The sequence below is a fragment of the Nicotiana tomentosiformis genome, chromosome 5 (genome assembly GCF_000390325.3).
Source record: "Nicotiana tomentosiformis chromosome 5, ASM39032v3, whole genome shotgun sequence".
Lineage (NCBI taxonomy): Eukaryota > Viridiplantae > Streptophyta > Magnoliopsida > Solanales > Solanaceae > Nicotiana > Nicotiana tomentosiformis.
In genome coordinates this window covers 95,537,760-95,553,214 of record NC_090816.1, presented here as the reverse complement: position 1 = coordinate 95,553,214, position 15,455 = coordinate 95,537,760, and the positions used below count along the sequence as shown (strand labels likewise).

General features: G+C 41.3%; 1 protein-coding gene across 1 annotated transcript; it reads left to right on the top strand.

Annotated features, from left to right (window-relative positions):
• The first annotated feature begins 200 nt into the window (after window positions 1-200).
• LOC138892822 (uncharacterized) lies at window positions 201-3,114 on the top strand. Its single transcript, XM_070176565.1, has 5 exons — window positions 201-458; window positions 612-1,094; window positions 1,379-1,437; window positions 2,762-2,834; window positions 2,938-3,114. Exons 1-5 carry the CDS (start codon window positions 201-203, stop codon window positions 3,112-3,114), a joined length of 1,050 nt encoding a protein of 349 aa, XP_070032666.1.
• The last annotated feature ends 12,341 nt before the right edge of the window (window positions 3,115-15,455 follow it).

Here is a 15,455-nt window from a genome sequence, read left to right as displayed (position 1 = left end):
AGAATTTGATATTGACATCCAAAATAGGAAAGGTAGTGAAAACCAAGTGGCATACCACTTGTCTCGTTTGGAGGAGGAGGGGAGGCCATATGATGGCCTTGATCAATGACTCATTTCCCGATGAGCAACTTTTGGCAATTTAAATGAAAGAGGTACCATGATTCCCGAACTTGGAAAATTTTCTTGTGTGTGGAATCATTATGGATGACTTCTCTTCAAGACAAAGGAAGAAGCTCAAAAGGGATTGTCAAGATTATTATTGGTATAAACCATACCTTTTCCGGATTTGTACGAATAATGTGATTAGGAGGTGTGTACCGGAAGAAGAGCAAGGTGATATTCTTGGGGCTTGGCATTCTTCGCCATATGGTGATCATCATGGTGGAGCAAGAACGGCGGCCAAAGTGCTTAGTTTTGGTTTCTATTGGCTTACTCTTGACAAGGATGCTAGCGAGTTGGTGAAAAGATGTGATGAATGTTAACGGGCTGGTGGAATCTCAAAGAAAAACGAAATGCCTCTCACAACCATCATGGAGATTGATATTTTCGATGTTTGGGACATTGACTTCATGTGCCCTTTTGTGAGTTCTTGTGGAAACACCTATATCTAGCTCGCGGTGGATTATGTGTCCAAATGGGTTGAGGCCGCCGCTTTATCCAATAATGAGGCGAGAAGTGTAGTGGCCTTCTTGAAGAAGAATATTTTTACAAGATTTGGTACTCCACGTGCAATCAAAAGCGATGAGGGGTCACACTTTTGCAACAAGGCTTTTGACACTTTACTTGGCAAGTATGGTGTTACTCACAAGGTCACGACTCCCTATCACCCACAAGCTAGGGGGCAAGTGGAAGTCTCCAACCGGGAGATAAAGAGTATCTTGTCTAAAACGATGAATGCTAATTGGACGGATTGGTCCAAGAAGCTTGATGATGCGTTATGGGCTTATCGGACGACTGACAAAACACCTATCGGAATGTCTCTATACCTATTGGTGTTCGAAAACGTTTTTCATCTTCCGGTTGAACTAGAGCACAAGGAAATGTGGGCTCTAAAGAAGTTGAATCTTTATTGGGATGTAGCCGCTAACTTGAGGGTTGTACATTTGAATGAATTGGATGAGTTTCAGTACCATGCATATGCGAGTTCATCCTTGTACAAAGAAAAGATGAAATATCTTCATGACAAATACATTTGGAACAAAGAGTTCGAGGTGGATGATCTTGTATTGTTGTTTAACTCAAGGTTGAGAATGTTTCCCGGGAAGCTAAAATCCAAGTGGAGTGGTCCATTTGAAATTGTTGGTGTAAACCTTTTGGTGTATTAGACTTGAAGAACAAAAACAATGAAATATTCCGAGTCAATGGTCACTGAGTGCAGCACTACTTGGGCAAGGTTGGAGATAGCCATATGGTGGCAGTCATTCACTTCACTTTAAGGTATTTTGCGTCGTGCCACGATGTTAAATTAGACGCTTCTTGGGAGGCAACCCATATTCTTTTCCTTTTCTTTTGTTGTTAGGTGTTATTTGTGTTCTAACTTGATTTGAAGTGTGCTACAGGTTTAGGTGTGACTTGAAAGAAGGGTGCACTAAGGGATGGCTAAGTGTTCAAGGATCTGCGTACCACAGGTTTCTGTGTGCCACAGCAGGAGGGCAATCGCGGCTGTACATTTCTCATACGGACTGCACAATTGGAATATTGAGAAAGTATAAAAATGTTAACTCTATGAAGTTTGAACTTATCAGTGCGTAGGCTAATTTGCGATCGCACGTGAAATCTACGGCCGCACACAAAAATGTGCGGACCACACATTAATAGCAGAGCATGCTACCCCAGGTGATAAAGTGCAGACCTCAATTGAAAATCTGCGGCCGCACTTGACTTTTTCCCCTCTTAAGACGTTTAGTATAAATAGGAAACATGAGTTCATTTTACACTTCCCTCTCCTAGCAAATCACTTTTATTCTGCAACTTACTTGAGAGATTTTCACTATTCCCACACACAACCACCTGTGCTTATACACCCAGTGCACTCACTCTATCTGGTATGCTTCATTTCATGTTGAATTTGTGTGTTAGTTTATTTTTTAAAATTTTAGTTCATTTTAGGCCATCTGTTATTAGAGTTCATCCATGTGTCCATACGGGGTAGATCTGAACTGGGAAATCATAATACATGCTCTAATGGGATTGGGTTAGTGAAATTTCATGTTTATACCATGTTTCCATCTCTATTTGTGCAAGTAATTAAAAGATCTAAGTAGAAAAGTTTGACTATACGTAGTTTTTGAAATCTGTGGTCGCACTTGAATTTGTGCGGTCCGCAGATTAGGAGTTTTAGGAAACTTAGTGAAGCAAGTGCATCTACGGACGCACTTAAATTGTACGGACCGCTAAAACCTTAGGAAGGACGCAACTAAAATTATGCGGATCGCAGATTTCGACTGCAGCCGCAATTCATGCTTCGCATTATCTTCCGAGAGGCTTCTGAGCCTCTGAACTTTGAATGTCTAAAGTGCGGCCGCACTTGCAATAGTGTGGACCGCACTTCCATTCTGCGGCCACACATCAAAATTTGGCAGACCACAATTCCATTCCGCGGACGCACATAAAACAAAAGCGGACCGTAGAACCCAATACCTGCAAACCTGTTATTTTAGTCATAACCCTACCGTGTCCACATTGTTCCCCCGTACCTACGTAAGTCTTGAATGTGTTGAATGATGACTTACAACTAATAGTCTTCTTTGCTTTGATACAGACAATGGTTTAATCGTGAGGCTGAGGCGACACTACAAAGGGAAGAAGTGAATCTTCTAAGGGTCGAAGTAGAGGTACCTTTCCCCTTGGCCAGCCCAAAACCATGAGAAAGAAAGCCATGACAGGCAAAGGGAGAGGTGCAGACCTCTTCGAGTCTAGTTCCTATGTCCCGTCTAGGGAAGCTTTGGAGGGCAACTCAACCTCTGTTCAGGAGGAGTATACATCCATGCAGTGTCGGCCACTTTATTTCACAGCACTTCTGAGGAGTCAGAGAGTGCTAGCCAGACCTTTGAGCCAGTAGATATACCAGACACAGTGAGACAGATTGTACAAGATATCCCTGATGATGGTTGATGGGGAGAATGTACATCCACGGGTCTGGAGAGATCGAAGAAAAAGGATATATGGGAGGATAGGTTTGTTAGCTTGAAGGCTTCACTGGTTTCTGTATGTGCTGGCCAATGTGATATTTGACACTTCAGCGGCAGTTCCTATTGAAGGATTTGGATAAATATAACCCGGCGATGTTGAGGCAATTCAGAGCAAGAAAGGCTTGGATGTGGTTTACTAAGAGAGTTGAGGATGCCAAGGAGTACCTCGTCTGAGAGTTCTATGTAAATGTTTCTCACATCAAGAAGGGGATGAAGGTGACCAAAGTACGCAACCTCAAGGTGAGGTTTGATCAGCATACACTAAACGCATACTTGGGGTTTGAGGACTTGGAGCCGAAGGAGTATCTAGAGAAATGTGCAATGAAGGAAGAAGTTCGACCTTGGCTGACATAGATCTTAGCACCACCAGGGCCACCACCACCTTGGATTACTGTTAGGGTTCTCATTCAACGGAACACATTGAGCTTCGAGGTGAAGGGATGTCAGAACTTTGTTTGTAGTAGACTTGATCCGTTCCAGAATGAGACTCATCTACCTCTTTCTTGGGTTGTCCTTATGGATTCCATCATGGTCGGGTACCCAATTAATATGGGTGCCGTGATGTCAGCCAATATTTCATTGATAGCACAGTAGTCTAGGTTGGCATACCTTTATCCTAACACTATCACATAGTACCTCACTGATGCAAAGGTAAATCCGGGATCATTTGACACCAAGGTGAAGTCGAATAAGCCATTTTATTGGTATTCACTGATGGATGAGACCAACCCAAAGAAGAGAGCTTAGCCTTTTACCACCACAGGACAGTCTGATGAGCCGACAGTGGTAGTTACTGAGACATGTGACATTCCATCCACCTCTACTGAGCCCTCTTCCAGTGTTGTTGCTATGCCTTTGCCATCATCTTCAACTCCTACCACAACCCCCAGGGCAGCCCTTGCTCCAGCTCTAAGGCCAGTGCCTATGCCTACAACTCCATTATCTACTCTACCAGTCTCCCAGACATTGGCAAGTCTCAACAACTAGATGCAAACAACTACTTCAAAGTTGTCTAACTTATCTAGTACTATTGCAGCGTAGTAATGTACACAGGCACCATAAGTCTCCTCTGATCTTTATGAGAAGTTGAAGAAGATCCTGGACAACCAGAAGATGATCATGGACACTCTGGTACAACACAGGTCGGTTATTAAGGAGTTGGGCAAAGAAGTGAAGTAGATGAGGAAGTCCCAGGCAAGCAAGAAATCAGCTGACAAGATGTGAAAGGAGGTGACCAGACTTGCGACGGCTGGGATCTACCCTTTGATATGTTACTTGACCCAAACCAGTCCGCCCCCAGATCCATCAACACCATCTGTACCGGTTGTACCAGTTAGGTAGTCTGAGGAGCCAGACCTTGCTGCCGACACTGCTGAGATAGTGCGTGCGATGTTTACCACTCCCGCCACGCCTAGATTTGATGATGATGAGATACAATCGGCTGACCCAAAGGGAGATGATGTTGCTGGGGACACTGAGATGTCCAAGGATCCTTAGGGAGTTTTATTCACTCTCTCTCCTTTCACTCTTATTTTTTTAAGCATTGGGGACAATGCTTACTTTTATCTGAGGTGGGAGTGGGGGTAGGGGAGGGTGGGGTACAGTTTATTTGATTTGATATTGACACATTTTGGATACATTTGGACTGTAATAATTGGATGTTTCTATTCCTTTTCTTATATCTAGTTATCTATCTTTAGTAGTTATTATTCATTAGCTTCTTTATTTTTTCTACTTTAGTTCTTGTTTTGTTAGTAGCTTCGTTTTTACGCTTTCATAGATAATAAGCCTTTGATTTTCTTAACGCCATGGTTCTTTCCAAAGGTATTTTTTGTGTGAACCGGGTGACTCGTTCCAACAATGGATGGTGTGACAACCTTCTTAAGGGATTGAGTCCGTTTTTGTATTTAGATAATAATAATAGTAGTAGTAATGAATAAAAAGCCTAATCAATTCATTCTCGAAAAAGAGTTATTCATACTTCATTTGGTACCAACACACTTAAATACGTGCTTATGGTTTGAAATAAGGTTTTTGGAAAGAAAATGGCTCTAGTTAGTGACTTTGAGACTCTTTAGTTGACTTTGGTAATCATCGAGTGGTTTATTGAACCATACTGATCTTTATACTTGAGTGTGGTTATTGTAGGCTCTCGACTCTATCCTCTTTTACGGTGTAATTGTGTGAGAGGTGAGGTGATTTTTTGTTAGTCCAAGTATACGTGCAAATGGTCCAGAACTTGCCCCGAATGTGTTTCAAGGCGAAATCCTAAGTTTTGCTTGATTTGAGAAATGCTTGCAGGCTTTCCTTGGCCCGTTTGAGCTTTCTATTGCCAACCTATGTCATTATCCCTAGTCAACCCCCTTTAAGCCTATAGCCTTTATCATTTGATAACCATGTTATAAGCTTTTACCCATTTTGTCATGATCTTCTCTTGGCACCCGAACCTTCCTTAACACTCTTGTAAAATAAGTGTCTTAAGGTATAAGTTTAGGGGGATAATTGAGGAATTTGAAAGAGGTATCAAGGCACCAAAAAGAGAAAAGAAATGATCTTTGCGAAAAGAGAAGGAAAGAAAATAAAAAGAACAAAAAGAAAAATGCAAAAAGAGAATAAGTGAAATGGTTGATGGATTCAAAAAGAGGTAATGATCCCTAGCATGAGAATCAAGGGAGAAAAATAATGAAATGAGCAAGAAAGAGTGATGTCAAGTCTCTCTAGCCCTCAATAAAAAGAAAATGCCTTTAAGAATTGGTAATTGTGAGTCGAGAAATGAAAATGTGAAATGCTTAAGGAAAGGTGTAACCACTTACCCATATGGTATCCTACCCTAATCCAAAAGGCTTCATTACAACCCGAAAGAAATCCTACTTGATTTCGAACCGAGTGAGCTTACATTAGTGGTGATCTACATGAGGGCAAGCCTATAGTACTTGAAGCCGTACTTGTGACATTTTCTTGTGAGGGAACATTTCTTGAATCTTAAGATTGAGTGCAAACTTTTGAAGTGGGCTTGGCAAATGGAAGGTAGAGGAGGAAGAGTTTGGGGTCTACCATGACCTACATGATAGAACAAGAGTCTTTGATGAGTAAAGTCAATTATTAAAGCTTAAAAGTCACATTAGAACTATTTGTGCATGATACTTGACTTGTCACCTTATTGATAATACATGAGTAGTGTCGGTAATTGTTGGTTCCAACTGAGTATGGATGGCTTACCATTGCCTCGCTGAAATGACCTTTCACTTTGAGGAGGTGAGAACTAATCTATTTGCTTGAAGATAAGCAAAGACTTAAGTTTAGGGGAGTTGATAAGTGTAGATTTTGACCACTTATTAGTACCTTTTTACTTTTATTTTAGTCCGAAAGTATTGATTTATGTTCCCAAAACTAATGAAAATGTACAAATTGCAGGAATGTTGGAGATTTGGGATAAAATAAAGAAATCCAACTCAAAAGGGAGTGTTCCGTCTTACAAGGCAAAAAGGGGCGCAACAGACCAAAAGTGCGATCTGCAGAAGTATTTCTACAGCCGTAGAAGCAAGTGCGGACCGCACATGTCACGACCCGAAATTCCCACCTTCAGGATCGTGATGGCGCCTAACATTTCACTTGCTAGGCAAGCCAACGTTAAAATAATCTTAACTATTTAAAATCAAATTTAATTAAATAGAAGTCAATTACTGAAATAAAGTGTGGAAGACCATAAATACCGAATTATCAAAATACATCCACGAATCTGGTGTCACAAGTGGACGAGCTACTAGAATAATAAAAATAAAGGTCTGAATAAAATTCAAGCTGTTTGAAAGATAATACACAACTAAGATAAGATATAAGTGGACTTTAGAACTGCGAACGCTGTGCAGTTATACCTCAAGTCTCCTTTGAGTAGTTGAATCTGAGCACGTCTATGGTACGCTACTGGGACCAACTCCAAAATCTGCATAAGAAGTACATAGTGTAGTATGAGTACAACCGACCCCAAGTACTTCGTAATTGTCGAGCCTAACCTCGACGAAGTAGTGACAAGGCTATGACAGGACACATACGTAAACAACCTGTATAAGTATATACAAATATGAAGCAACAATAAATCAATAAATAACACTTTATAAATTTGGGAGGGAACATGCGAAGGGGGTTGATATAATAATTTCAGCAGGAGAATTGTCACTTAGCAGTTAAATAATTCCTCAACAATAAAATGAGAAACTGCTGATATGAAAATGACATGGCACTACCCTTCGTGCTTTTATTCTCATTTGACACGGCATCACCCTTCGTGCTTTTACACTCACAAATGACACGACAACACCCTTCATGCTTTTACACTCTTCCTTACCATGACAATGATATTATAAATAATAAAAATAGCACGACATCACCCTTCGTGCTTTTACACTCTTCCTTACCATGAATATAATAATATAAATTTGGAAAAGTATTTAAATGCGGGGATATGTACTTATCAATCAATTCAATACTAAAATACCGACTTCACCTTCCAAAATATTCAACAATAATTAAATGAATAATAATTACATGAATAATGATCAAATAATCAATAATAAACTTAACAGGAATATCTTAATTAAATAGGCAATTATTAATAATAAACAAATTCCACACGCATGGTTTGACTCAACCACAACGCATAAGTACTCGTCACCTCACATATACGTTGTACCCACACATTAAATCACATAGCAAATAGACAAATAAGTCCTACTCCCTCAAGTCAAGGTTAACCACGACACTTACCTCACTTTGCAACTAAATTCAAGATTCCAATAAACCTTTGCCTCGCTAATTCGTGCTCGAAATCCTCAAATCTAGTCATAAACAATTCAATATACTTAATACAAATCGTAGGAATTAATTCAATATGAATTTACTAATTTTCTAGATTAAAATCCGAAATTTATTTTAAAACTCTATAGTGGGACTCACGTATCGAATCCCGAAAAAACTTACGAAATCCGAATACATGTTCCGATACGAGTTCAACCATACAAAAATTATTGAATTCTGACATCAAAATGCCTTTCAAATCCTCAATTCAAGTCTTTGAAGTTTCTGTCATTTTCAACCCAATCGTTACCCATTTGAACTCAACAATCTTCCCACAAACCTTATTGGTACAAGCATGTATAACTAATACTCTCACATCCAAGAATCATCACTAATTATCTATTTCTAGTTGGATTTCGAAATTGAAGAATTGGGGAAAGAAATTCTTACCTCTTTGAAGCCTTAGCAACTCTTTGATGCGATTTCAAGGTTTGATTCAAGGAAGAGTAGTGAAATCTTTAGTTCTCCCCTTTCCTCTCTCTAGAATTGCTCCCCCTCTCTCTAAAACACCAGAAATTGCCCCAAAAATGAACCCCAATCGAGTTAAATGAAATGGGGTTCGGGTCATAAAAAGCCATTTTTGTACAGCCGCGGTGCGTGGGGCACCGCGGGACGGCTGTGAAAAAAGTGTCTGGAAATGAAATTTCAGAGCGTTCTGGAATTTTCCACAGGTGTGGCGCGGTAGTACAAATGCTACCAGCGTATAGTAATCTGGTCATAACTTCTTGTAGGAGTGTCCAAATGACAAACGGTTTGCAGCATTAGAAACTAGACTCAAAGATATTTCATTTGATAGGTTGTACAACAAATAAATCCTTATATATATATATATATATATATATATATATGTAGATATGCGCATCCAAAGTTTGGTCCTGTCCGTACTCATTTGGAACTTTAGTCTATTATGAAATTTTCCAACTTGGCTTAGACTTAGGACTTTCCTTAGACCCCATAACACTTATAATATGCCTCGTACACTTATTATCATATCCAATAGGTGTCCATCGTGTTAATAGTCCTCGAATGAGAAGTAGAGTCTGCCCCCAAACACATAACATAACTTATCTCTTCTTTCGCACATTTCAATTTCTTGAATTTTACTAACTCCCAAAATTTCCAAAACTTTCACTAGAGTTTCTTTGTAACTGGGCCTATCCACATGCCAAAGAATCCCAGAAACCAATCCTAACAACACATACATAATCCAATCAATGTAACATAACATGAAAACAATACTAACAGTGGCCTCAAAAGCAATATATTTCTAGAAAATGAACGACATTAACAGCAACTATTCAGGTGATATGTAACTTATAGTAGGTAAGCTCCCTACATTTTCATAAAACACAGAAATGAATGTTTAAATTAAAAATGATATTTTTGGGTCATCACATTCTCCACCTCTAAAACAAACGTTCGTGCTTGAACGGAATTAGAGAAGTACCCGAGCTGGTGTAAAGATGTGGATATTTGCTTTGTATGACTGACTCGGACTCCCAGGTAGTTGCCTCAATCGGCTGACCTCTCCATTGTACCCAAACTGAAGGATAACTCTTAGACCTCAACTGACGGACCTGTCGAGCTAGAATAGCTACATGCTCCTCCTCATAAGTCAAATCTTTGTCCAATTGAACTGAGCTGAAGTCTAACACATGGGACGGATCACCATGATATTTTTGGAGCATAGATACATGGAATACCAGATGAACTGCTGATAAACTAGGTGGTAGTGCGAGCCTGTAGGCTACTTCACCCACCCTTTCAAGAATTTCAAAGGGTCCGATATACCTAGGGCTCAACTCGCCCTTCTTTCCGAATCTCATTACACCTTTCATAGGTGAAACTCGGAGCAATACTCTTTCTCCTTCCATGAATGCAATGTCACGAACCTTATGATCGGCATAAATCTTTTGCCTAGACTGAGCTGTGCGAACTCGATCCTGAATAATCTTGTCCTTATCCAAGGCATCCTATACCAAATCGGTACCCAACAACCGAGCCTCTCCCGGTTCAAACCAGCCAACTGGCGAACGACATCGCCTCCCGTATAATGCTTCATGTGAAGCCATCCGAATGCTCGATTGGTAGATATTATTATAGGCAAACTCCGCAAGTGGCAAGAACTGATCCCAAGAATCTCCAAAGTCTATAACATAAGCGCAAAGCATATCTTCCAATATCTGAATAGTGCGTTTTGACTGTCCATCTGTCTGTGGATGAAATGTTATACTCAACTCAACCCGCGTGCCTAACGCACTTTGTACAACCCTATAGAAGTGCGAGGTGAACTGTGTACCTCGATCATAAATGATAGACACGGGCATACCGTGAAGGCAAACAATCTCACGGATGTAAATCTCCGCTAATCGCTCTGAAGAATAGGTAACTTCTACTGGAATGAAATGCACTGACTTGGTCAACCAGTCCATAATGACCCATACTACGTCAAACTTTCTCTGAGTTCGTGGGAGTCCAACATTAAAATCCATAGTGATGCGCTCCCACTTCCACTCTGAAATTTCTAACTTCTGAAGCAAACCACTAAGTCTCTGATGCTCGTACTTAACTTGCTGACAATTTAGACACCGAGCTACATATGCAACTATATCCTTTTTCATTCTCCTCCACTAATAATGTTGCCGCAAATATTGATACATTTTGGCAGCACCCGGATGAATAGAATACCGGGAACTGTGGGCCTTTTCAAGAATTGATTCACGAAACCCATCCACATTAGGAACACAAATACGACCTTACATCTGCAGAACTCCATCATCCCCCACATCAACCTGATTGGCACCACCGTTCTGCACCGTGTCCTTAAGGACAAGCAGACGAGGATCATAATAATGTCGCTCTCTGATGCGCTCATATAAAAAAGACCGAACGACTGTGAAGGCTGTAACCCGACTGGGTTCTGAAACATCTAACCTCATGAATTGATTGGACAAAGTCTGAACATATGCACCTAACGACCTCTCACCAACCGGATTATACTCAAGGCTGCCTATACTCACAACCTTTCTACTCAAAGCATCGGCCACCACATCGGTCTTTCCAGGGTGATACAAAATAGTGATATCATAGTCTTTCAACAACTCTAACCATCTTCTCTACCTCAAATTGAGATATTTTTGTTTGAACAAATACTTTAGGGTACGATGATCAGTAAATACCTCACACGAGACACCGTAAAGGTAATGACTCCAAATTTTCAACGCATGAACAATGGTTGCCAATTCTAAGTCATGAAAAGGATAATTCTTCTCGTTAACTTTCAATTGTCGCGACGCGTATGCAATCACTCTGCCATCTTGCATTAATACTGTACCAAGCCCAATGTGAGATACAACACAATATACCGTATAAGATCCTGAACTTGTGGGCAGTACCAACACTGGCGCCGTAGTCAAAGCAGTTTTGGGCTTCTAACATCTCAACTCACACTTGTCTGACCATCTGAATGGGACACCCTTATGGGTCAATTTGGTCAATGGAGATGCTATAGACAAAAATACCTCCACAAACTGGCGATAATATCCTGCCAAACCTAGGAAACTCCGGATCTCTATAGCTGAAGTAGGTCTAGGCCAATTCTGAACTGCCTCAATCTTCTTAGGATCCACCTTTATACCTTCTGCCAATACAACATGCCCCAAAAAGGCAACCGAGTCTAACCGAAATTCACATTTTGAAAAATTGGCGTATAACTGATTATTTTTCAAAGTTTGAAGCACACTCCGAAGATGCTGCTCATGCTCCTCTCGACTGCTGGAGTAAATGAAGATATCATCAATGAACACAACCAAAAAGGAATCCAAATAAGGCTTGAACACCCGATTAATCAAATTCATAATGTTGTCGGGGCATTTGTCAGCCCAAATGACATCACTAGGATTCGTAATGCCCATACCGAGCCCAAAAAGCTGTCTTGAGGACATCAGATGCCCTAATCTTCAACTAATGGTAACCAGACCTCAAATAGATCTTTGAAAACATCTTGGCACCCTGAAGCTGATCGAATTATTCATCAATTCTTGGTAGTGGATACTTGTTCTTGATGGTAGCCTTGTTCAACTGCCGATAATCTAAAAACATTCGTATTAAACCATATTTCTTCTTTACAAATAACACTGGTACACCACAGGGCGAGACACTAGGTCTAATAAATCCATGATCAAGCAAGTCTTGTAACTGCTCCTTCAGTTCTTTTAGTTCCGGCGGGGCCATACGGTAGGGTGGAATAGAAATGGGCTGAGTGCCCGGAGCCAAAATCAATACATAGGTCTATATCTCTGTCTGGTGAAAATATGCAGGAAATACTTCTGAAAATTCATGAACAACTGGTACTGAGTCCATAGAAGGAACATCTGCACTGGGATCGCGAATATAAGCCAAATAGGCTAGACACCCCTTCTCGACCATACGTCGAGCCTTCATATAAGAAGTAATCCTATTGGTAGAATGACCAGGAGGTCCTTTCCACTCTAATCGAGATAACCCCGGCATGGCGAGGTTCACCGTCTTGGCATGAAAATCAAATATGGCACGATAAGGTGACAACCAATCCATACCTAAGATGACATCAAAATCTACCATATCAAGAAGTAGAAGATCCACACTAGTCTCAAGACTCCCAAAAGTAACAACGCACAAACGATAGACATGATCTACCATGATAGAATCTCCCATCGGAGTGGACACACACACATGAGCACTTAGAGAATCACGAGGCATCACCAGATATGAAGAAAAATAAGAGGACACATAGGAATAAGTAGATCCTGGATAAAATAGAACTGAAGCATCTCTATGGTAAACTGGAACAATACCTGTAATCACTGCATCATACGACTCAACCTCAAGCCTAGCTGGAAAAGCATAAAATCGAGGTTGGGACCCACCACTCTAAACTGCGTCCCTTGGACAACGTCTAACTGGCTGGCCTCCAGCTCTAACGGCATAACCTCCACCTCTACTGGTCTGACCTCCACCTCTAGCTGGTTGAGCAAGCGGTGAAGTAACCGGTGCTGGAATCATAACACGAGAACCCTGCTGTTGCACGTTTCCCTGAGACTTGGGGCAGAATCTAGCAATGTGCCTCAGATCACCATACGTATAACAGGACCTTGGCTGCTATGACTGTTGACCCTGAAATTATCCCTGTTGACCTGAGTAACCACCCTAAAAACTCTGGATTGGAGGTGCACTAATAGGAGCTGCTAGTGCACTGTAGGATGCCTGGAGTGCTGAATGAAACGGCCTAGGAGGATGACCCCTACCAAAATTACCCCGGCCTCCAGACGAGGCACCACTAAACCCATCGAACTGACGAGGCCTCTTATCAGACCCCTGCCCTCTCTCTTGTGCAAGAACCATCTCGATCCTCCTAGCAACATTAGCAGCTGCCTGAAAAGAAATCTCACTTCCGGTCTCCTTGGCCATCTAAAGCCTAATAGGGTGAGTAAGTCCCTCAATAAACCTCTTCACTCTCCCTCTCTCAGTAGGAAGTAAAAGAAGAGCATGACGGGCTAGATCCACAAAACAGGTCTCGTACTGAGTAATAGTCATACTGCCCTACTAGAGATGCTCAAACTGCCTACGGAAATCCTCTCTTAATGTTATAGGGAGGAACTTCTCTAGAAATAGCCGTGAGAACTGCTCCTAAGTCAGCGTAGGCGACTCAGCTGGTTTGATCAACATAAAATATCTCCACCACCTCTTGGTGGAACCCGTCATCTGAAATACAGCAAAATCGACCCCATTGGTCTCAACTATACCCATGATCCGCAGCACCTCATGGTAGTGGTCAAGATAATCCTGTGGGTCCTCAGAAGGTGTACCACTGAAGTGAACTGGAAAGAGCTTAGTAAACTTATCCAGTATCAATAAGGCCTTAGAAGACATGGCGGCCCTATCACTGGCTTGTGCTGCAACAACTGGCTGAACTACCCCAACTGGTGGGGTTGCTAGAGCCTGATACTGTAGAGCCATCTACTCCAGAGCGGGAGTAGTGGGAGTCTATGCTCCTCTCCCAGCCTATGAGATGGCTGGTGCCACTGGAAATGTACCATTTTGGGCCACGCCCTCCATAAGACTCACCAAACGGACTAGAGCGTCCTGAAGCACTAGAGTAGCTATAAATCCTTCCGGGTCCTAAACTGGTCCAACCGGTACAATCTGAACGGGAACCTCCTCCTGAAGATCCACCTGAGGTTCTACAACAGGTGCTACTGCTCGAGCTCTAGACTGAGCTCTACCTCTGCCTCTGCCTCAGCCTCTAGCACGACCTCGGCCTTGACCTCTACCCCTGGTCATAGCTGCCACCGGGGGCTCTGGTCCCTATCCATCAGTAGATGTATTACGTGTTCTCACCATCTACGAGAGAGTAAGAATAGAATGGTTCAATCATCGATGATAGAATAAGATCAAACGACAAATTAAGAAAAAAGTGATATTGTTCCTAAACTTTATAGCCTCTGAAAGATAAGTACAGACGTGTCCGTACCAATCCTTCAGATTCTACTAAGCTTGCTCGTGACTCGTGAGACCTATGTAACCTAGTGCTTTGATACCAACTTGTCACGACCCGAAATTCCTACCTTCAGGATAGTGATGGCACCTAACATTTCACTTGCTAGGTAAGCCAACGTTAAAATAATCTTAACTATTTTAAAGCAAATTTAATTAAATAGAAGTCAATTACTGAAATAAAGTGCGGAAGGCCATAAATACCGAATTATCAAAATACATCCCCGAATTTGGAGTCATAAGTGCATGAGTTACTAGAATAATACAAATAAAGGTCTGAATAAAATTCAAGTTGTTTGAAAGATAATACACAGCTGAGATAAGATAGAAGGGGACTTCAGAACTGCGAACGTTGTGCTGTTATACCTCAAGCCTCCTCTGAGTACATGAATCCGAGCACGTCTATGGTATGCTACTGGGACCAACTCCAAAATCTACACAAGAAGTGCGGAGTGTAGTATGAGTACAACCGACCCCATGTACTCTGTAAGTATCGAGCCTAACCTCAACGAAGTAGTGATGAGGCTATGACAGGACACGTACGTAAACAACATGTACAAGTATATACAAATACAAAGCAATAATAAAACAATAAATAACACTTTATAAATTTGGGAGGGAACATGTGAAGGGGGTTGATATAATAATTTTAGCAAGAGAATTATCACTTAGCAGCCAAATAATTCCTCAAAAATAAAATGAGCAACTAATGATATGAAAATGACACGGCACCACCCTTCGTACTTTTACTCTCATTTGACATGGCATCACTCTTCGTGCTTTTATACTCTTTGAAAATGACACAGCATCACCCTTCATGCTTTTACACTCATAAATAGCACGACAACACCCTTCGTGCTTTTACACTCTTCCTTA

Excerpts from the sequence above, each read along its gene's own strand:
- LOC138892822 (XM_070176565.1), top strand. The coding sequence starts at position 201 with ATGGATGACTTCTCTTCAAGACAAAGGAAGAAGCTCAAAAGGGATTGT. Across the intron at positions 1,438-2,761 it reads GTCATTCACTTCACTTTAAG|ACAATGGTTTAATCGTGAGG; the intron begins GTATTTTGCGTC and ends GCTTTGATACAG. Across the intron at positions 2,835-2,937 it reads TTCTAAGGGTCGAAGTAGAG|GGAAGCTTTGGAGGGCAACT; the intron begins GTACCTTTCCCC and ends TGTCCCGTCTAG.